Genomic DNA, 23322 nt, shown 5'->3' with positions numbered 1-23322 from the left:
CATCATTTTACTTAACATTTTAGCTACAATCGTTTCCAACCTCACAGGATGAACCGGAAATCTAAAGGGAGCTAAGAACACATGTAAAAAACTCTTTGAACTGCTATGTCAAGCCATGACATGCTCTCACCCTAGAGGGTGAGTTACTCTGCAAACTAAATTTCTCTTGCCTTCTAGGATAAAAAGAGTATCCAGCATTTCTTCTTTTCAGAATAAAACTGAGATATTTATTACATTACAATTTTACCCAACATAATTTCCATCTAATTATATGATAATATAACTTCCTCTACAAAAATTTCCACAGCACACTCTAATCATTCAGAGAGAATGAATTATTATTCTGTTGGTGCGCTTTGGTCACATTTCCATAACAGAACTTGCCACAGTGTAAGAGCTGGTGGTATAGACCCTTCTTTCCCCATAAGAGGCATTGTGCCTCCTCCCTGAGATGTTCCCAGTTCTCATCTTACCTTCTTCCAAATCCAGCCCCTATGCTGCTGCCCGGGCAATCCTTCAAAATGCACTTATACTAAAAATTCTGCAGAATTTTCACATCATTGGCTAGATTAAAACTAAATCCCTTCAGATATAAAGGCAAACAACACCTTTCAGAGTCAGGTCTCATGACGTGGGTCCAGCCTTATCATCCATTAATCCTCCAGCTCTTACTTCATACTCCTATAAAAAACTAAATCTATTATACTTCTCTGAATATACCACATTCTCATGCTTCATCCCTTTGCATTTGCTATTACATAAAATGGTCTTCCACACTTGCCCACCAAAGAAATTCCTACTCATCCATCAAGACTCTGCCCTCATGTCTTGAAACCACTCCCATGGAAAAGTGCACAAAAGGCATTTACTCTGACTCTCAGCTACACTGTGGCCCGGAGACAGACAACACTGTGCATCTGCACTGAGAGTCACAAGCCCCAGAACAAGGGTGTGACAGGGACACATCACATTCCTGTCTGTCCAGGACATGAAGCCAGTGCAGCCCCCTAACATGCAGCAGAGACCTCAACCACACCTACCAGGACTAGTGCCTATGCTCATCACTGGAGTATTCGTGGGCAAGCTAGGTGGTCCAGCTCTACCCAGCTATCTCGCCCTGACCCACTGCTAAACAGAAGCTCAGGGAACGAGGGAATTCCACTGTCTAGCTGATCACCTGAAACAACACAGTGAATCTCAAGTGTAAACAAAGATCAGGTACACATCTGTCTGCTTTTGCTGCTGCTGGCTCATACCAGTAAGTATCACCTACAGGCCTGTAGGTTGAATTGCACAACAAATATAAAACCTGCCAACAAAAATACATAAGGGTATAAAAGCAAAGCAAAAGACTACCGTAGAGCATACTCTATAGGCACAAGGCAGGTTGGGGGAGAGAGAAAAAAAAATCCATCTAAATGAAGTAAATTCAAACAACAACAAGTATCAGCTTCTCTAGATCAGAAAGAATCAGCATTAAGAATTTGGGTACCAAGAAAAATCTGAATGTTGTGACACCACCAAAAAGACTGCACTGGCTTTCTGGCAATGGACTATAACCAAAATGAAAATTCAGAAATGAGAGAAAAGAATTCAAAGTGGGAATTGTAAAGAAGCTCAATGAGATCCAACAGAAGGTTGAAAACCAACACAAAAATAGCCAAAAAAGCAATCTAGGAAATGAAGGAAGAGACAGATGTCTTAAAAAAAAAAAAAAAAACTTCTAGAAGTGAAAAATTCATTTAAGGAATTTCAAAAAAAAAAGTCAGAACAGTCCAAAGCTTAACAATAAACTGGACCAAGAAGAGGAAAAATTTCAGAGCTTGAAGGATGGTTTTTTAAATTACCCAGTCAGACAAAAAAAAGAATTTGTTTTAAAATTTCAAAAGAATTTTTAAAATCAGACAAAGCCTTTGAGAAATACGGGATTATGTAAAACAACCAAACCTACAACTTACAGGCATTCTGAAGAAGAAGAAAAAGAAATTTAAAAAAACATATTTGAGGAAATAAAACAGGAAAAATCCCCTGATATTGCTAGAGATGTAGACATCCAGATATCAGGAATTCACAGGGCACCTGGAAGATACCATACAAGACGAACATAACCAAGGAATATAGTCATCAGACTATCAGCAAATCTTAAAAGCAGTTAGACAGAAGTGTCAAATCATTTACAAAGGGAATCCCATCAGATTAAGAGTGAAATTCTCAGCTTTACCTTACATGACAGAAGAGTCTGGGGCCACGTTTTAGACTCCAAAAACAAACAAACAAAAACTCTAACCAAGAACTTTATATCCTGCCAAACTAAGCTTCATAAATGAAAGAGAAACAAAGTCTTTTACAGACAAGCAAACACTAAAGGAATTCATCACTACTAGACTAGACGTATAAGAAAAGTGCAAAGAGTTTTAAATGTGGAAACAAAAGGATATTTGCCATGATAAAAGCACATGTAAATACAAAGCTCACAGATCCTATAAAGCTATTATACAATTGTGACTCCAAGGCAACTAGCTAACAACACAGGAACAAACTTTCACATATCAATATTAACCTTGCAAGTAAATGGCCTAAATGTTCCACCTAACAGATACGGCGGCAAACTGGATAAAAAAAGACACAACCATCTGTAGCCTACATGAGCCTTGCCTAATGACTAAAGACACCTATAGACTCAAAGGGGTGACAAAAGATGTATCACGCAAATGGGAAAGAAAGCAAGCTGAAGCAAACATTCTTATATCAGATAAAACAGACTTTAAACCAACAATAATTTAAAATAAAATTTTAAAAAGGCAAAGAAGCCTTCCACAATGGTGAGTGATAGCATCTCCAAAAGTTAAAAATACCAAATGCATGACAGTACTCCCGTGACTGGTTAATAGGGTGGTAGTTCACTAGTCCATCGAGATGTCTTATTTAAGGGAAATGTGTGGGCGATCTTAGTTTCATGGCCCTAAGGTAAGAACTACATGCCAGGTATAGTTTCAGTATAGTCACCCCCAAGTGTTAAGCGCCCAGAGCGAGGACAGTAACACGCCCAAGAGGGATGATGATTTCTCGGAGGTGGGTAGATTAAGAGACCAAAGCTTGGTAGGGGATATCCATGTTGGTGAGGTTAATCTTGACTGAAATGCACTATGTCAGTGAATGAATGTATGCACTATGTAATATCAAGGGTTTCCAATAGTGGTCGATATTCATGTGGATCAAGTTTTATCATGTGAGTATAATGTCTGAATGTGTGATAGTTGATTAGCAGATTGTTAGTACATACTTATATACATGTGGAATGGATCTTTAATATAAGGTTATGTGTGTATGTACTATGTGCGATCAAGCATTTATAACATTATATATTATTCATGGGGATTAACAGTAATGCACAAAGTATATAGGAGTACTAATATATTAGTGTTGGCAGTCAATACTGACATATTAGTTAAAATGTGTGCCGAAAGGAATACAGAGAATAGTTTAATTACAACTTCAGCTTTGGGTGTTGATGGTGAAGTGGGAATGCTTTTTCTCCGAGTTGTCCTGGAGAGAGACTCTCCATTTCTATTTTACAAGACCAGAGTAATGAGTTATATACTACAAAGGCAGTTTCATTTAAGTAGCTTATTTTAAATTAGGGCAGTGAGTGGTATAAGGGCAAGGATAATGGGGAATTACATGATAGACGCTGTCTGTCCAATGGTAACAAAAGGATGTTCGACTGGCTATCCTCTGATTCATGTGAGTGTAAGCAGGTCGGCCACTAAAATTCAGAACAGGCATTGACTTAGTGGGCAGAATATTATGCTTGGTTGTTTGAACGTATGTAGTACAAGAATAACTGCTAGAATGAGAATAGAGAATAGAAGGGCCAGTACACCTCCTAATTTATTAGGGATGGATCGTTAGATTGTGTATGCGAACAAAAAGTATCACTGTGGCTTAATGTGGGGTAGGATACTGAGGGGGTTGGCTAAAGTGTAATTGTCTGGATCTCTCGGGAGGTCAGGTGAAAATAATACTAGAGTTATTAGAAGGAAGAGGAGAAAAATTAGACCTAGGATATCTTTGGTTGTATAGTAAGGGTAGAAGGTGATTTTGTTGGAATCTAATGAAATTCCTGAAGGGTTATTGGATCCTGTTTCATGCAAGAATAAAAGGTGGAGAATTGCTATGGCTATAATGATGAAGGATAGGATAAAATGGAAGGTGAAAAGTCATGTAAGGGTGGCTTTATCAACTGAGAACCCACCTCAGATTCATTGAACAAGGTCCATTCCAATATACGGAATGGCTGATAATAGATTTGTAATTACTGTAGCGCCTCAGAATTATATTTGGCCTCATGGGAGTACATAGCCTATAAATGCTGTTGCTACAGTTGTGAGTAGGAGGATAATACCAATAGTTTAGGTTTCTAGGAGCATGAATGACCTGTAATATAAACCTCGGCCAACGTGCAGGAAGAGGTAGATGAATACTGAAGCGCCATTAGCGTGAAAATAGTGGACTATTCTGCCATGGTTTACATCTCGGTTGATATGGGTAACCGAAGAGAAAGCAGTTAAGTGTCCAGTGTGTAGTGTATGGCCAGAAATAATCTTGTGATGGTCTGGAGAATAAAGCAAGTGCCAAGAAGTGAGCCAAAATTTCATCACATAGAGATGTTGGATGGTGTGGGAGATCAATAAACGAATAACTTATAATTTTAATTAGTGGGTGTATTTTACACACATTGATCATTAGTGTTCTTACAGTTGAAGTACAATGATGATTTTTCATATCATTAGTCATAGTTACAAGCCACGTGGGAATGACATATGCTTTATTCTTATTGGGTATTATTTTGGTTATAGGATTTGTAGGTTTGTCTTCAAAACTTTCTCCTATTTATGGAGGTTTAGGGTTAATTACTAGTGGTGCTGTGGGTTGTGGTATTGTGTTGAATTATGGTGGGGCTTTTATAGGGTTAACAGTCTTTTTAATTTATTTAGGTGGGATGATGGTTGTTTTTGGTTATACTGCAGCAATAGCTATTGAGGAATACCCTGAGACACAAGGATCAAGTATTGATATTTGACGAACTTTATTATTAGAGTTACTAATAGAATTGGTGTTGATTTGATGAATGGTTGAATATGATGGGGCGGTGATTACAATTAATTTTAGTAGTGTAGGAAGTTGAATAATTTTTGAGGGTGAGGGGCCGGGGTTGATTCATGAGGATTCTGTGGGTGCAGGTGCTTTATATAATTATGGGTGTTGATTGGTGGTGGTTGCTGGTTGAGCATTGTTTGTTGGCGATTATGTTGTAATTGAAATTACTTAGGGTAATAGATTAGATAATTAAGAGTAGAGTTAGAAAGGAGGGGATAAAAAAGGAACGGAAATAAAATTTAATTAGGCCTTTTGAGTGGATATGGTAATTGAGGCTGTAATGTGGGTCTGTGAAATTATCTTTGGTAGGGACTTTTCTAATCAAACTAAGTCTAGTAGAAGTGAAGCCAGATTTTGGCTTGTAAGTAGGCTTGAGCAAGGGGTTGTACAATGGACTGTGGTTGAGTAAAATCCTAGCATATCGGAGAATTTGAATGTCTGTAATGGATATTTTAGCTTAAGATTATTAGTTATAAGACTGAGCTCCACTGCTAGCAAAATCCCTAGGGTAGTTACAATTAGGGCTCTAAGTGTAACTTACAGGCAAGACAACCAAAAAACTTGAGGCAAGACAACCAAAAAAAGGAAACCACAGGTCAATACCCCTGATGAAAATAGAAGTAAACATATGCAACAAAATCCTAGCAAACTAAATCCAACAGCATGCACACACACACACACACAGAGGTGGTACTGTTGTTTGGGGGGAAGAGGTAGGGATAACACTAATGGTGATGAGAAATACAGTGAAGATACTGCCTATTATTAGGTATTTAATTGAATTAGTTAGGAAGGGAATACTTTCGTTAATAATAATTACAGTCGTGAAGTGGGGTTGTCCTATTAGAGCGAAGAAAATAATTCTGATACTACAGACAGCTGCTAAGGAGGTGGCAATAAGAGTAATAGAAAAGGCTCAGGTGTTAATATATGACATGTTTGCAGTTTTGATAACAAGGTATTTAGAGTAAAAGCCTATTAGGAAAGGCATACCTGTAAGTGCTAGGCTGCCAATAATAACGGAAGAACAGGTAAGGGGTAAGGTCTTAAATGTCCTCCTATTTTTTAAATATCTTGTTCATCGTTGAGGTTGTGGATGATGGATCCTGAAACATAAATAATATAGCTTTAAAAAAGGCATGGGTGCAGATGTGTAGGAATGCTAGGTGTGGTTGATTAATGCCAATTGTGAATATTATACGGTCTAGTTGAGGTGAAGAGTGTTATTTTTTTGATATCATGTTGTGTTAGAACACAGATTGCTGTAAATAAGGTGGTAATAGCCCCTAAACATAGTGTAAAGGTTTGGATTAATACACTATTTTCTATTAGGGGGTAGAAGCAGATGAGCAGAAAAACTCCTGCTACAACTATAGTGCTAGAGCAGAGTAGGGCTGAGACTGGGGTTGGGCCCTGGGGTTATTATTATTTATATAATAATAAAAGGTTCAATATAACAAGGAGATTTAATTATGCTAAATATATACACACTCAACCCTGGAACACCAAGATTCATAAAACTACTCCTACTAGACCTAAGAAAACAGATCAACAGCCACACAATAATAATGAGACTTCAACCCCCCACTGATAACACAAGACAGACCATCAAGGCAGAAAGTGAACAACGGAACTCCAGACTTAGACTAAACTCTAAACCAATCGGACCTAGTAGACATTTACAGAACACTCTATCCAACAACTGCAAAATATACATTTTTCTCATCTGCATGTGGAACACTCTTAAAATCAACCATATGCTTGGCCATGAAAAGTTTCAATAAACTCAAAAAAAAGTCAAAGTCATATCAAGTATTTTCTTCAACCACAATGGAATAAAATTAGAAGTCGATACCAAAAGGAACTCTGAAAACAACACAAGTACATGAAAACTAAACCACCTGAATTACTTTTGGGCGAGCAATGAAATTAAAGCAGAAATCAAAATAATTTTTGAAACAAATGAAAACAGAAACATAGCATACCAAAACCTCTGGGATACAACAAAAGCTGTGCTGAGAAGCAAGTTTACAGCATTAAATGCCGTAATCAAAAAGACAGAAAGATCTCAAATGAACAACCACACACCACACCTCAAGGAATCAGAAAAATAAGAACAACACAAACCCAAAACTAGCTGGGAGAAAAGAAATAAAAAGATCAGAAATGAACTAAATGAGATGGTGACCAAAAAATAAAAATAAAAAAAGTAAAAACATCAACAAAACAAAAACTTCTTTGAAAGGATAAACAAAATTGATAGATCACTAGCTAGACTCACCAAGAATAAAAGAGAGAAGATTCAAATAAGCACAACCAGAAATAAGAAAGGTGACAACTGATACCACGGAAATACAAAAGATCATCAGAGACTACTATGAACATCTTTAAGCAAACTAGAAAACTTACAGGAAATGGATAAATTCCCAGAAATATACAACCTCCCAAGATTTAACTAAGAAGAAATAGAAATCCTGAATAGACCAATAATGAGCAATAAAATCAAATTAGTCCTAACAAAATCTTCCAGGAAAACAAACAAACAAACAAAAAGCCCAGGACATATTTACAGCCAAATTTTACCAGTCATACGAAGAAGAGCTGGTTACCAATCTTACTGAAAGTATTCCAAAAAAAAAAAAAAAAAATCCAGGAGGAAGGATTCCTCCCTAACTCATTCTATGAAACCAGTATCAACCTGATACCGAAATGAGGCAAGACAACCGAAAAAAGGAAACCACAGACCAATATCCCTCATGAAAATAGAAGTAAATATATGCAACAAAATACTAGCAAACTAAATCCAATAGCACACACACACACACGCACGCACGCACACACAAACCCATCATAATCAAGTGAGCTTTGTCTCTGGGATGCAAGCATGGTTCAAAATATGCAAACATATGTGGTCCACCACATAAACACAATTAAAAACAAAACCCAAATGATCATCTTAATAGATACAGAAAGGGTGAGCACAGTGGCTCACACCTGTAATCCCAGCACTTTGGGAGGCTGAGGCGGGAGGATCACTTGAGGCCAGGAGTTCAAGACCAGCCCGGCCAACATGGCAAAACCCCATCTCTACAAAAAATTAGCCAGGCATGGTGGTGCATGCCTGTAACCCCAGCTACTCAGGAGGCTGAGGTACAAGAATCACCTGAAGTGGGAGGCGTAGGTTGCAGTGAGCCAAGATAGAGCCACTACACTCTAGCCTGGGGGACAGTGTAAGGCTCTGCCTCAAAAAAAAAAACTGTAGAAAAAGCAATCTATGAAATCCAACACCCTTGTATAAAAATTCCTCAAGAAACTAGACATCGAAGAAGCATACCTGAAAATAATAAAAGTCATCTATAACAAACCCACAGCCAACACCATACTAAACAGGCAGCAGCTGAAAGCATTTCCCTTGAAAACTGGAACAAGACAAGGATGCCCATTCTCACCACTCCTATTTGCCACGGTACTGGAAGTCTTAACCAGAGCAATCAGGCAAGAGAAAGAAATAAGAGGCATCTAAATAGGAAAAGGAGTCAAATACCTCTCTTCAGTGATTATATGATTCTACACTTAAAAAACTCTAAAGACTCCACCAAAAGGCTTCTGGAACTGATAAGCAACTTCAGTAAAGTTTCAGCATACAAAATTAACGTACAAGTGGCAGTAACATTTATATATACTGACAACAGTCAAGCTGAGGACCAAATCAATGACACAATCCCATTTTTAATAGCCACACACAAAAAGTAACATACCTAGGAATACAGCTAACCAAGGAGGTGAAACATTGCTAAAGGGAGAACTATTAAACACTGCTCAAAGTAGTCATACATGACACAAACAAATGGGAAAACATTCCATGCTCATGGGCTGGAAGAATCAATATCATTAAAATGGCCATACTGCCCAAAGCAATCTACAGATTCAACACTATTCCTACCAAACTGCCAATGTCATTTTTCACAGAATTAAAAATATTCTAAAATTCATATAAAACCAAAAAACAACCTAAATAGCCAAAGCAATCCTTAGCAAAAAGAACTAAGCTGGAGGCATTATATTACCCAACTTCACACTATAAGGCTACAATAACCAAGACAGTATGCTGTGGGTGGTATGTGGATTGCTTTAGGTAGTGTTGTCATTTTAACGATATTATATTCTTCAAATCCATGAGCAAAATTGATAGACTGCTAACTAGATTAACTAGGCATAGAGGAAACATACCTCAGCATAATAAAGGCCACATATGACAAACCCACAGCCAATATACTGAATGGGGAAAAGCTGAAAGCATTCACCCTAAGAACTGGAACAGGACAATGATGTTCACTCTTACTATTCCAATTCAACATAGTACTGGAAGTCCTGGCTAAAGTTATCAGGCAAGAAAAAGAAATAAAAGACACTCAAATGGGAGAAGAGAAGGTCAAATTATGTCTCTTCACAAATATTATTTTTTTTACCTAGAAAACCCTAAAGATTCTACTAAACGACTCCAAGACCTGATAAACAACTTCAGTAAAGTCTCAGTATACAAAACCACCGTATAAAAATCTGTAGCATTTCTATACACCAACAACATTGAGCCGAAAACCACATCAAGAATTCAATCCCATTAACGATAGCCATATGCAAAAAAAATAAAATATCTAGGAATACATTGACCAAGGAGGTGAAAGATCTCCATGAGAACTACAAAGCACTTATGAAACAAATCATATATGGCATAAACAGAAAAACATCCCATGCTCATGAATTTAGAGACTATCATTAAAATAACTACACTGCCCATAGTAATCTGTAGATTCAACACAATTCCTATCAAATCACCAACGTCATTTTTCAGAGAATTTGGAAAAACAATTCTAAAGTTCATACAGCACCAAAAAACAGCATGAATAGCCAAAGTAATCCTAACCAAAAAGAACAAATCCAGAAGCATCATATTACTTGACTTCAAATTATACTACAAAGCTGTAGTAACTAAAATAGCATGGTACTGGTACAAAAATAGGCATACAGAACAATGGACTACAATAGAGAACCCAGAAATAAAACCACATACCTACATCCAACTGATTGATCTTTGACAAAGCTGACAAAAATAAACAACAGGGAAATGACACCCTAATTCAATAAATGGTGCTGGGAAAATTGGCTAGCCATATGCAGAAGAAACTGGATCTCTATCTCCCAGCATATACAAAAAGTACCTCAAGATAGATTAAACATTCTGGACATTGGCCTAGGCAAACAATTTATGATGAAGACCCCAAACACAAATGCAACAAAACCAAAAATAAACAAATGGGACTTAACTAAAAAGCTTCTGCACATCAAAAGATTATCAACAGGGCAAAGAGACAAACTACAGAATGAGAGAAAACATTTGCAAATTATGTCTCTGACAAAGGACTAACATCCAGAATCTACAAGACACTCAAACAACTCAACAAGAAGAAAACAAACAACCCCATTAAAAAGTGGGCAAAGGGCCAGGCGCGGTGGCTGATGCCTGTAATCCCAGCACTTTGGGAGGCCAAGGCAGCCGTTCACGAGGTCGGGAGATCAAGACCATCCTGGCTAGCACAGTGAAACCCTGTCTCAACTAAAAATACAAAAAATTAGCCAGGCATGGTAGCGGGCGCCTGTAGTCCCAGCTGCTCGGGAGGCTGAGGCAGGAGAATGGTGTGAACCTGGGAGGCAGAGCTTGCAGTGAGCCGAGATCACGCCACTGCACTCCAGCCTGGGCGACAGAGCAAGACTCTGTCTCAAAAAAAGTGGGCAAAGGACATTAAGAGACATTTCTCAAAAGAAGACATACAAGCAGCCAACAAACATGAAAAAATGTTCAACATCACTAATTATGAGAGAACTGCAAATTAAAACCACAATGAAATATCAATCATCTTATACCAGTCTGAGTGGTTATTACTAAAAAGTTTAAAAAAAAATAATAGATGTTGGTACGGAGGTGAAGAAACTGTAACACTTATATACGGCTGGCAGCAATGTAAATTAGTTCAACCACTATGGAAAACAATGTGGAGATTTCTAAAAACAAAAACAAAAACAAAAAAAAACAGAACTACCATTTGACCCAACAATCCCACTACTGGGTATCTCCCCAAAGGAAACCAAATCCTTATATTAAAGAAAAGGCACCTGCACCCATATGTTTATCGCAGCACTATTCACAATGGCAAAGTCAATGGAATCAACCTAAGTGTCCATCGACGGTTGACTGAATAAAGAAAATGTGGCATATGGACAACATGGAATACTACGTAACCATAAAAAAGAAAATGATGTCCTTTGCAGCAACATGGATGGAATTGGAGGCCATCAGTCTAAGTGAAATAACTCAGAAACAGAAAATGAAATACCATGTGTTCACAATTACAAGTGGGATCTAAACAATGGGTACACATGGACATAAAGATGTAAATAAGTTACTAGGGATTCCAAAAGAGAAGATGGAAGAGAAGAGGGAAGAGGGTTAAAAAATTACCCACTGCATACAACGTTCATTACTAGGGTAATAGGTACACTAGAAGCCCACACCCCATGTAGTCCATTCTCACATTGCTATAAAGAAATACCTGAAACTGGATAATGTATAAAGGAAAGAAGGTTAATTGGCTCACTGTTCTGCAGGCTGTATGGGAACCATGGCTGGGGAGGCCTCAGGACACTCACAATCACAGAGGAAGGAGAAGCAGGCACCTCTTCACATGCCAGAGCAGGAGGAAAAGAGACAGAGGGAAAGTGCTACATACTTTTAAATAACTAGATATCATGAGAACTCTATTATGAGAAGAGCAATAGGGAGATAGAGCTAAACCATTAGAAACTACCCCCATGATCCAAATACCTACCACCAGGCCCCACCTCCAACATTAGGGATTACAATTCAACATGAGATGAGGATGGGGCACAGATCCAGACCATATCACTCTGCCCCAGGCCCTCCAAAATCTCATGTTCTCACATTGCAGAATATAATGATCCCTTCTCAACAGCCCTCAAAGTCTTAACTCATTCCAGCGTTAACTCAAAAGTCCAAAGTCTCAGCTGGGACAAGCCAAGTCCCTTCCACCTGTGAGCCTACAAAATCAAAAACAAGTTAATTACATCCCAGATACAATGGGACTATAGGCATTGGGTAAATAGTCCCTTTCCAAAAGGGTAAAACCAGCTAAAAGAAAAAGGCTATGGGCCCCATGTACGTGCTAAAACCCAGCAGGGCAGTTATTAAATCTTAAAGCTCAAAAATAATCTCCTTTGACTCCATGTCTCACATCCAGGGCATACTGCAACAAGGGGTGATCTCCCAAGGCCTTGGGCAGTGCCACTCCTGTGACTTTGCAGGGCTCAGCCTGCGCAGCTGCTGTCAAGGGCTGGTGTTGAGTGGCTGCAGCTTTTCCAGTTGCATGGTGCAAGCTGTTGGTGGATCTACCATTCTGGGGTCTGAAAGATGGTGGTCATTCTCACAGCTCCACTAGGCAATGCCCCAGTGGAGACTCTGTGTGGGGGCTCAAACCCCACATTGCCCCTCTGCAATGCCCTAGTAGAGATTTTTCCATGAGGGCTCTGCCCCTGCAGCAGCCTTCTGCCTGAACATCCAGGCTTTTCCATACATCTGAAATCTAGGCTGAGGCTCCCAAGCTTCAACTCTTGCATTCAGCACCGGCAGGCTTAACACCATGTGGAATCTGCCAAGGGTTTGGGCTGGCACCCTCTGAAGGCCTGAGCTATATCTGGGCCCCTTTCAGCCATGGCTGGAGCTGGAGTAGCTAGGATGCAGGCAGCAGTGTCCTAAGGCTGTGCAGGGTGGCAGGGTCCTGAGAATCACCCAGGAAACCTAGGTTTCTGGGCCTATGACGAAAGGAGCTGACTTAAAGGTCGCTGAGATGCCTTGGAGCCCTTTTCCCATTGTCTTGGCTATCAGCACTTGGCTCCTCTTTACTTAAACAAATTTATGCAGTCTGCTTGAATTACTCCCCTGAAAATGGGTTTTTCTTTTCTACCACATGGACAGGCTGAAAATTTTCCAACTCTTATGCTCTGTTTCCCTTTTAAATATAAATTCAAATTTTACATCATTTCTTTGCTCATGAATATGAGCACTGGCTGCAAGAGGCAGTCAAGTCACATCTTGAACACTTTGCTGCTTAGAAATTTCTTCCACCAGATACCCTACATCATCTCTCTCAAGTTCAAAGTTCCACAGATCCATAGACCAGGGGTACAATGCCACCAGTCTCTTTGCTAAAGCATAGCAAGAGTGGCCTTTACTCCAGTTCCCAATAAGTTACTCATCTGCAGTCATTCTGAGCCCTGCTCAGCCTGGACTTCACTGTCTATATCACTATCAGCATTTTGGTCACAACCATTCAGCAAGTCTCTAGATAGTTTCAAACTTTCCCTCCTCTTCCTGTCTTCTTCTGAGTCCTCCAAACTGTCCCAATCTCTGCCCATTAGCCCATTCCAAAGTTGCTTCCTTCTACATTTTCAGGTATCTCTATAGCAATGCCCCACTCCCAGTACCACCAATTCTCTGTATTAGTCCATTCTCACATTGCTATGAAGAAATACCTGGAACTGGGTAATTTTTTTTTTTTTTTTTTTTTTTTGAGATGGAGTTTCGTTCTGTCATCCAGGCTCAAGTGTAGTGGCGCAATCTCAGCTCACTGCATCCTCCGCCTCCTGGGTTTAAGCAATTATCTGCCTCAGCCTCCCTAGTAGCTGGGATTACAGGTGCCCACCATCACACCTGGCTAATTTTTTTTTTTTTTTTTTTTGTAGTTTTGGTAGAGATGGGGTTTCACCATCTTGGCCAGGTTGATCTTGAACTCCTGACCTCATGATCTACCCGCCTCGGCCTCCGAAAGTGCTGGGATTACAGGCGTGGCCAGAACTGGGTAATTTATAAAGAAAAGAGGTTTAATTGGCTGACGTTTCTATAGGTTTTACATGAAGCATGGCTGAGGAAGCCTTAGGAAACTTATGATCATGGCAGAAGGTAAAGGAGAAGTAGGCTCATCTTCACATGGCCAGAGCCAGAGGAAGAGGCGCGGGGAGATACTACACACTTTTAAACAACCAGATCCTGTGAGAATTCTATCACAATAACAGCTCCAGGGGATGGTGCTAAACCATTAGAAACCAAGCCCATGATCCAATCACTTCCCATCAGGCCCCAGATCCAACACTGGGGATTACAACTGAACATGAGATTTGGGTGGGGCACAGATCTAAACCACATCACTCCACCATTACACAATTTACCCGTGTAATCTGCACATGTGTATCTTGAATCTAAAATAAAATAAACAAAAAAAAAAAGATTCTGCCCTCAAATGCTGGCTCCTTTGTGAAACCATCCCTCACACTGTATTGTTTTGAGAGAGGTAAAAAAAGCTCCTTCAATCTTCCTATTATATTTTGCATTTCCACACTCACAGGTACATGACTTCACTTTGCAATGTCACTGTCTCTATACATTGCTTTTCACAATTTGCCTGCTTCTCAAAGTCCCAACCCCACAAAACTCATCAAAAGAAGTTTGAGAGGAGGAGCTATCTATTCTTCTTTGTATCACCTAATTCAGTATCCCACACATAGTGTGTATGCAATATTTGTTGAGTGAATTTAACTATTTGTCTTTTTATTTAAATGTATTATAATTCATCAGAATAAAATCTAAAATACATAACAATTATCAAGTCAAACATATGATCAATGATTCATAAAGACATATATCTGAAAAATCAAATTATTTGCAAATTATTGGCTGTTTTTGCAATCAACTCTCTTTTGAGCCACAGGTAATTTTTATTCCTTTGCCACATGGTCTGTAAAAATTATTTTCAGAGAGGTAAGACAACCAAACATCATGCCATTTCCTAATCAGCATCAGACAATAGGTTTCTCCTTAGACAAGCAGTGATCCTAAGTCAGCAAAATAAGCAGCAAGGGCAGGGAAAAAGGTAGTCAACTATGTCTTTCACTGAAATTAGTATTAGAATACCTTATATTTTGGAGAGCAGAAAATAAGGATTTTTTTAAACTTAAAGGTGGGGGGTTAAAGGTATGATGTGAGTTACAATCAAGACTGGAAAAACCAGACTAAAGGAGGCAAGAACTCATAGTCAAAGATACTAAAGTTCAAGCAAAGGCGGTGGCAGACCCAGACCAGATAGCAATCCCAGAGATAGAGATGGTTATTCAGGTTGGAACACTTAGAATGTGAGGAATGAGGAAAGCCCTAAGATTCTTTTTTTAAAAAAAACAGAAGGCTAAGCCAAGACTCTAGCAAGGTGGGGGAGAGTCTAAAAGAAGTCTTGTAGCAGAAACACAGAAGACACTGGAATCTAGCCAAAGAAAGATAGAGCAGGAAGTTCAGCATCTACTACTGTTTGAACGTTCCCTCCAAAATTCAGATAGAAATCTTTTTATAAATTACTCAGTCTGTGGTATTTTCTTATAGCAGCGCAAAGATACAATTGTAGGAGCAACATTTTCAGAAGGCGACAAGAAATGGAATCGAGGGTGTAATTACACAGATTAGATTTATCTGGGGATAGAGACATCTAATGTATGTTATTTAATACGAGAAAAAGTAGCAGAATAGGTACAAATGTAGATAAGCTACTGAATTTTGAGGTAGAAAGAAGAACTTGCCTTGTGATGGCTTTCATTTTCTCAATAAAGATAAGGTCTAAAAGAATGAGTTAGGGGAGAGAGGAAAGGAGAGTTTAAATTAGAGGCTTAAGGAGGGAGGAAAATGTTTGAAATACTGATTTTCAAGAATAGACATAGTGAAGAATTGTAAGAGTGTTAGCAGTATTTAATGTGCATTTCCAACTGAGATTGTTTCTTTAAAATGAGACTAATCAGGGCCAGGCGCATAGGCTCGCGCCTGTAATCTCAACACTTTGGGAGGCCAAGGCATGAGGATTGCTTGAGCCGAGGAGTTCAAGACCAGCGTGGGCAAACATAGAAGACCCTGTCCCTACAAAAAATTTTAAAAACTTAGTAGGGGATGTGGTGGTGCACACCTGTGGTCCCAGCTATTCAGGAGGCTGAGGTGGGAGGACTGCTTGAGCCCAGGAGGTCAAGCCTATATTGACCTAGGATCATGCCACTGCATTTCAGCCTGGGTGACAGGGCAAGATCTTGTCTCAAAAAAAAAAGTTGAAAATAAAAATAAAGATAAATGAGACTAATCAGCCAAGTTGTCTTCATTTTCCTCCATCCGTGTTTACCTATAAGGTATAAAAAGAGTTGGCCAAGTTGAATTTAACCAGTGTTGGGTTTTGGCAGGTGAGTAAAACAGAAGATTACAGGGGCCAGAAAATAAATGGGCATTTGCAGTGCACTAACTACAATAATGGACCACTCACTCTAAAGTGAGAAAGGAGAAAAAGAGGACATGAATGCTTCACAAATACATGTCTTAAACCCCAAGTGGTCTGTAAACTCAAGAGCAAAAACCACGAGTTTTATGCTATGTATATATATCTCACCAAAGAGTAATGTAGTTAGTAAAAGCCTTTGCTGACTGATTAAATGAATCTTCTCCATATTCCAGAACTCCAAATGATACAAACTCATCAGATTTAATTTTTTTAAGTAGCTTTCTAAAGATATGGAAAGAAAAATAAATCTATGGTTGAGTTCTGAAGAGCAGGTGAATGGGTTCCCATGATATTTCCATATAAACAAAGATTAACTTTAGGACATTAATCAAAACAGACCACAGCAGTAGAAATTAAACTTAACAACAATTAATTAACTTCATACGGAAAAATAAAACCTAATTAATACAGTGCATTCCCTCCCAGAACAATGGCCCCTGCTCCACAGAATGAAAACCACTGCATTTCCAGGCAGTCTCTCAGCAAATACTAACTAGTCAAGAGACCTGGAACTTTGATACCACTGCTACCTATAGCCTATCTTATTGAAGAATTTAAAATAATTCTAGAAAACATGTGACCACCTTTTATGATACTTAATTTATATAAATTACTTAAAGTCTCTCATTTTTGCTACTTTATTCTTTCCCTATTTAGATAATGTCAAGAAAATCCTAGAAAAGACAAAACATACCTCTAATAGCTTAGGTTCAAATAAAAATTATCACAATATTTTATACATATAGATTTTCAACTGTATATTTTTAACTATTCTTTTCCCTATGGCCAAAATATATGGTTTAAACAGCTCAGTGAAATAAAGAAAAATTGAACTTTGGGAGGCCGAGACGGGCGGATCACGAGGTCAGGAGATCGAGACCATCCTGGCTAACACGGTGAAACCCCATCTCTACTAAAAATACAAAAACTAGCCGGGCGAGGTGGCGAGCACCTGTAGTCCCAGCTACTCCGGAGGCTGAGGCAGGAGAATGGCGTAAACCCGGGAGGCGGAGCTTGCAGTGAGCGGAGATCCGGCCACTGCACTCCAGTCCGAGCAACAGAGCGAGACTCCGCCTCAAAAAAAAAAAAAAAAGAAAAATTGAGTCCAGATAGCATGCTAAGGACAAAAAAGAGATAAAACTATGATAACAGAAAAAAGGTTTGGTTCCCAGGCTGTGTTGCTACTCAAGTCACCAACAGGACAAACCATTAGCAAAGAAATGAAATAACTTCCTTATCTGTAATATGAGAATACTAAAGCAGATACTACTAAAGTTTTCTTTCTATTCCAAAAATTCGATTTCATCTAGTGCTTCTGACTTCACTCTTTCAAAGGCCTTTGAGAAGGGCGGGTGCTAAAAGACTCAAATTTTCAATTCATGATATATACTTTCTGTCTCTGGATGACAACTAACAGAAAAATCTAGAAGAAAACAGACAAATATTTCAAAATCAGAAAAAAACTAGGTCATCTCTTCTCCATCCTGTGCCACTCTTAGTTCCACATTCACTTCTCTCATAACCATTCTCCTTCATTTCTTTTTTAAAAGTGAATTGTATTGTATACATTCGATGTTTACAACATCGTATTATGAGATATACACAGATAAAATGGTTACAATAGTGAAGCAGATTAACAAGAGTGAAGCAGATTAATATATCTATCGTCTCACATAATTACTTTTTGTGTGACAAGAGCAGCTAAAATCTACCTATTTAACAAAAATCCTTAATGCAACACAATTTTATTAAGCCTCAGGCCTAGCAGTAGCACCATTTGCCTCCCAGAGAACTATGAGATTAGTGAATCCAGACAGAATTTCTTTGGGAAAACAGGCGCTAACAGTTTGCTAATTCAAGACAGAGTTCTTACCTTTATATCCCCATCACCAAATCCAGTGTCAAATACATAGCAGACACCTAATTTAACTCCTCTATATAATTTATTACACCAGTAACTCAGGTGTGGTCATCCGGGGTCTTTATAGAAAAGCAAAATTTCAGGTACCATCAAGATCTAATGAATCAAGCTCTGTAAGTGGGGTACAGCGCTCTGTTTTAAAACCCCTCCATGTGCGATTCTGATGCACACTCAAGTTTGAGAACCATTGTATTAAACCTCCCAGGAAATAACCTTCTTGTTAATTACAAAAAAGTGCTGGGGTTTTTTTCTCAGCTGCCATCACTTAAAAATGCTCGGACACACATGATGTTGTCAACTACTTAACTTTTGTCTCCAGCATGCACACAAAGTGAACGTTAGTAAAACCTTTGGAGCCTCAGTTCCCTGGTCTGTAAAGCAGGAATAATACCACACGCTTTCATAAATAAGAGATAGCTTACAGAAAGGCTCCTTTCTTTCCTTCCTTTTCTGTTACCTGTACCAAGTCCCTGCTACTTTACAAAGACAATAGTCCTAAAGAAGACACTCTGGCACTCCTCTGAAAAATGTCACCAGTGCCTCCTACACAGAAAAGCTCTCTAATGAGGTTTTCTTATGGAAAATACCACAGGAGGGAAATGAAGAGTTAAGAGTCCTTACAGACTCATATACAGAACAGCAATTCTAAAAAGATGGTTCACAAAGTAGTGGGAAAAGCAATCATTCAAAATTGTGCACCTCTGTAACTTAAAAAAAAAAAAACACCATTAAACAGCACATAGGCAACTTTCTCTTAAGTGTCCAAAATAAATCATAAATGATAACTGGAGATAAATAATAGAGATGACGGGTGGGAGATGCGGGGGCAGGACGAATGAAGCTTTTGAAAATGCAAAAGAACATATATTATGTGACCCATATTAAAGTGGTACAATCCAATCCCCTAGATTTTTTGGGGGCAGCCTCACTGTCAAATTCTTTGTCCCAATGTTGCCACACTACGTGTCCTGATTTGGGGTTCAAAAAATATGGTTACCGGGGGAAGCAAAAGCAAAAGCCCATTGCTGTGGGTGAGACCTAAAAACTGGGGAGTACTACTTTAAAAAAAAAGAAAAGAAAAAGGTTGAGAACCTTCAGAAGAATTCACTATAAACAATTCCCAACTTTTAGTTCCTCGCTCCCTTTGAACGGAATACTCAAAGGTTTAATTTGACCTCCTTGACAACTAGCCCTTTTTACGGGGATGAAAATAGATCAGTGCACGTGATGTGTCATTACACTCGAATATTTCGCACAGTAACCGCGTCAGAAGCATTCGTTAAATCGGCACTATCAGCTTTAATTCTTACTCCTCCCCGCTGCCATCTAAGACAGGACAGTCCTCTATTTTCGCTATTCTGGAGTAGCCAACATTCCAGTCTGCAGGACTGAAGAGAAATTTAATCGCCCATATCTTTTTAAGGGAACCTTTTACAGCGAACTTGGAAAAGTAATGCCAGCTATACGTTGAATGACACCATGCTGGGAGTTGTAAAACCACAAACTCAGTGCCTGGCCGTCCGGGAGGTGGAATTCCAACAGCGCTCCTCACTGCACCAAACTAACAATTTCTCCACATGACAGTGCATCTTAATGGGGATGGTTACTCACTTTTTAAATAGTCAACACTGTCTCCTCCAACTCCCAGCCGGACATGACACTCCTACCCCACCCAAGAACTCCAGGGCGAAGGAAGTCTTTTGGCCACCTTGGTGCCTCCTCCTAGCACCAATGACTGACAGTGTCCCCAGGCGCCCAGCAAGGGTCCCAAGCGAGGCCGGGACCCGAAGGCTGCCCAAGTCTTCGCGTCCCAGGACGTCCTGAAGTCGCAGCCCCGTGCCCCCGCTCCCCGCCACGGGACGCACCCCGCCTCCTCCGACTGCTGCGGCCCCTTTCCTTAGTCCAAACCCGCTGTCCCGGCCCCGCGGCCTCCGGTCCCCTCGACTCTACCCCAGGCAAACCCGGAACCGGGCGTGGGCTCAGGCCCAAGCCAGGCCGCGGGCTCCCCCAGGGCTCACCCCACCTCCCGAGCCGCCCCGGGACACGCGCCCGGGCGCAAACGGGAAAGCGCGGGGGGCCTGGTCCGGGAGCCCACTTCCCGGCCCGGGCAGGGCAGGACTCACCTTCATACTGCAGATCCACCAGGACTAGCAGGAAGGGGAACACCGAGCCCAGCCGGCTGGTCACGGAGCCGGGGGCCACCATGTCCAAGAGCTCGCAAGTGAAGAGAAGGAAGAGTGTGGCCCACCAGCACGCGCCGGCGCTCTGGCAGCAGTTGCGCCCGCCCCGGTCGGCTCTCGTTCAGGCCTCAGTGGCTCTGGAGCCCAGCAGAGGAAGGCAGCGGTGGGCGGGGCCCGGGGGACGCTACGCCCCGGAGCGCCGCCGCTGTCCAATCGCCTTCTTTCTGGCGGCTTTCCTCCCGGGCTCGCCGGGGTCGTGGTTCGCGCTGATAGGCTCCGGAGGCCGCCGCCCCGCCCCGTCTCTGATAGGATAACGTGGAAGCACGAGACGAGGCTGCGTCTGCCGGTCGCAGAGCTGTCAGCAAGCTCCAAACCGCCGCGGCCGCTCGGAGGGAAGCAGACGGGGAGTCTGTGGCGGTCGCCGAGTCCGCATGCGCAGGCTGCAAAGGCCCTTTTGGGCCGGGACCGGCGCGCTAGGTTGGCGAGTGGGACAATTTGATCCTTCCGAGGTTCGCCAGCGTGATGTTAGGAGAGGAAAGCGCAGCCGCAGCGTCCGAATGGGAAGGCCAAACACGGTCCCAGGGCGTCTGAGGGCAACTGCAGAGCGCCTGGAATTGAGGTCTCAAGTGAGCCGGTAAACCCCGCCTCCCGCTGAGAGTCCCGGAACAAATACTGTCTGAACTGAGCCATAAGCAAGAAAAGATCAGGAGAAGCTGGGCGTTCATTAGGGCGGTCTGATGATTAGACCATTTCAGGGACAACCAGAGAGAAGTGCGTAATTGCTCTAAGGCAGGTAGGTAATTGGCCTGGAAACTTGGGCCTCGCCACCCCGACTTTCAGCAAACCAGCGTGCCCAGAAAAAGAGCGATTGTGGAAAACCCTGTGAAGAAAAGACCAGGAAAGCACGGTGGCTTAAGAGAGGGAGGCGTTCCTGAATGCAGCCAACGTCAACTGGTAAGCAAAAAACTGTGAGGACGGATCCTGCATCTTGCGCTTACCATGGGAAATTCAAGAGAGATACGAACCTGAGCAAGATGAGGTTGAAGTTACTCAATGCGGCATTAAGCCTGTTCACGGCCACTTCCTCCGGAGTCACCAACACACACACTGTACACCAGCAGTATTTTTACACGGGGTATGTGTGTTAAGTAATATCAAGTACATACTTAATACTTCACCTGTATATGCTGCCTTGCTACCATTAGAGAAACTCATGAATTATAAATAGCAGAGTGAATTTGTGATTCCCTGAAGATATACTAAGGAGGACTTTTTAAAAGTCGTCTATTCCAAAGAAAACTAATATGGAGGAAATAATTTCGAGAAAGAAAAAAAAAAACGGAGTCCTTGATTAGTTTTGGGGAAGGCAAAATAATGTGAAGAGTAAAGGATTCAGATCCAGGAAACCCCATAACTTTTATGTAAGTTATCTTCATCTGTAAAGTGGTTAGGATCCAGGTAGTCTCAAAGCTTTGTTTTGAGTTTTCGTGAAGCAGATAAATGTTCTTGTAAATTGTAGAATGTCATACCAGTGTTACTCATTATTCTAACAACAGCGGAATAGTGAAGAGAGGCTCCTTCAGAAATTCCTTTCGATTTTTTTTTGACTTGTGTTTTTTTATATCACAAGGTAGTGTCTCTGAAAAATGGTAGATGATTTCAATGTCCACAAATACGCAGGTGAAGACATTCAATTGAGGTGCTGTACCCAAGACAGCCAGCAAGATGCTGAACATAGAAAATAACAACTATTTACACAAAATTGTAAACAAAATGCAATATGTCTAGACTGTGAGTTATCACCAGTGTGCTGCCTATGACCCTGGTCTTAAGGAAAAAGTAGCAGAGCTGAAGAAGTTCTAAGGATGGAAATTAGAAATTATCAAGGAGATGATAGACTTCGTGTTATAGGAAGCAAAAGTAGCAAGGGTCTTCAATGGTTAGTGATTTTGAGATTAATTACATAACTATGAATTCTGTAATATTAGAACTAAGCTTTACGAAGCATTCCTTGAAAAAAAGATAATTTTATAACAAAGAAGGTAACATTAGACAGAAAAAAATGTGCAAAACTAAAATTATCTGTATAATGCTTGGGAATGCTTCCTCCAATGTTCATCTAGTCATAGTTTTCACAAATCACTCTTGCCAATAAAACCAAAAACCAAAGTAATCCAGTGATTGTAAGAAAAGTTACTGTAAATATGTTTACATTTGTCAGAATATGTGGAATCTTTTTGAAATTAAACATTAAATCTCTACTGTAATTCATACTATTTGTTAATTATAGTAAAATATTTTTTAAAATTGTAGCATATTTATGATATATCCAAAATTAAGAGTATTACACAATTTTTCTTAGGTTGATCTATGTTTATTGACTAGGAAAAACAATGTTGGTAGAGAGGACTGAACAGATCTAGAACATGTTTTGGAGGTAAAGGAGATAAGATTTGCTTAGGAATTAAATATGAAGAGAAATAAATGTTCAGAAACAAGTAGAGCACTTATAAGCACCTTTTTGTGCCAAATTAAAAAAAAGAAAACATTAAGTTAATGCCACCATATACATCCTTCCACATTTATTTTTACAAACTTGTGCTTTTATTTCTTTTTTTTTTTTTTTTTTTTT

The 23322-nt window shown here is 40.1% G+C and overlaps 2 protein-coding genes across 2 annotated transcripts in view; both read right to left on the bottom strand.

The window, feature by feature from the left end:
- Positions 1 to 20853, bottom strand: part of LOC113219496 (dnaJ homolog subfamily C member 3) — a 107774-nt gene extending 86921 nt beyond the window's left edge. The window contains exon 1 of the mRNA XM_026446591.2: positions 20634 to 20853. Within this exon, the coding sequence (XP_026302376.1) occupies positions 20634 to 20715 (82 nt within the window). The 5' untranslated portion in view covers positions 20716 to 20853. The remainder of the gene's footprint in view (positions 1 to 20633) is intronic.
- The window catches only part of UGGT2 (UDP-glucose glycoprotein glucosyltransferase 2), a 586709-nt gene that overhangs the window by 334139 nt on the left and 229248 nt on the right, over positions 1 to 23322 (bottom strand). The window lies entirely within an intron of this gene.

This window comes from Piliocolobus tephrosceles, chromosome X (assembly GCF_002776525.5).
Source record: "Piliocolobus tephrosceles isolate RC106 chromosome X, ASM277652v3, whole genome shotgun sequence".
Lineage (NCBI taxonomy): Eukaryota > Metazoa > Chordata > Mammalia > Primates > Cercopithecidae > Piliocolobus > Piliocolobus tephrosceles.
The sequence above is the reverse complement of the archived record's forward strand: the minus strand, read 5'-3'. Positions and strand labels throughout refer to the sequence as shown.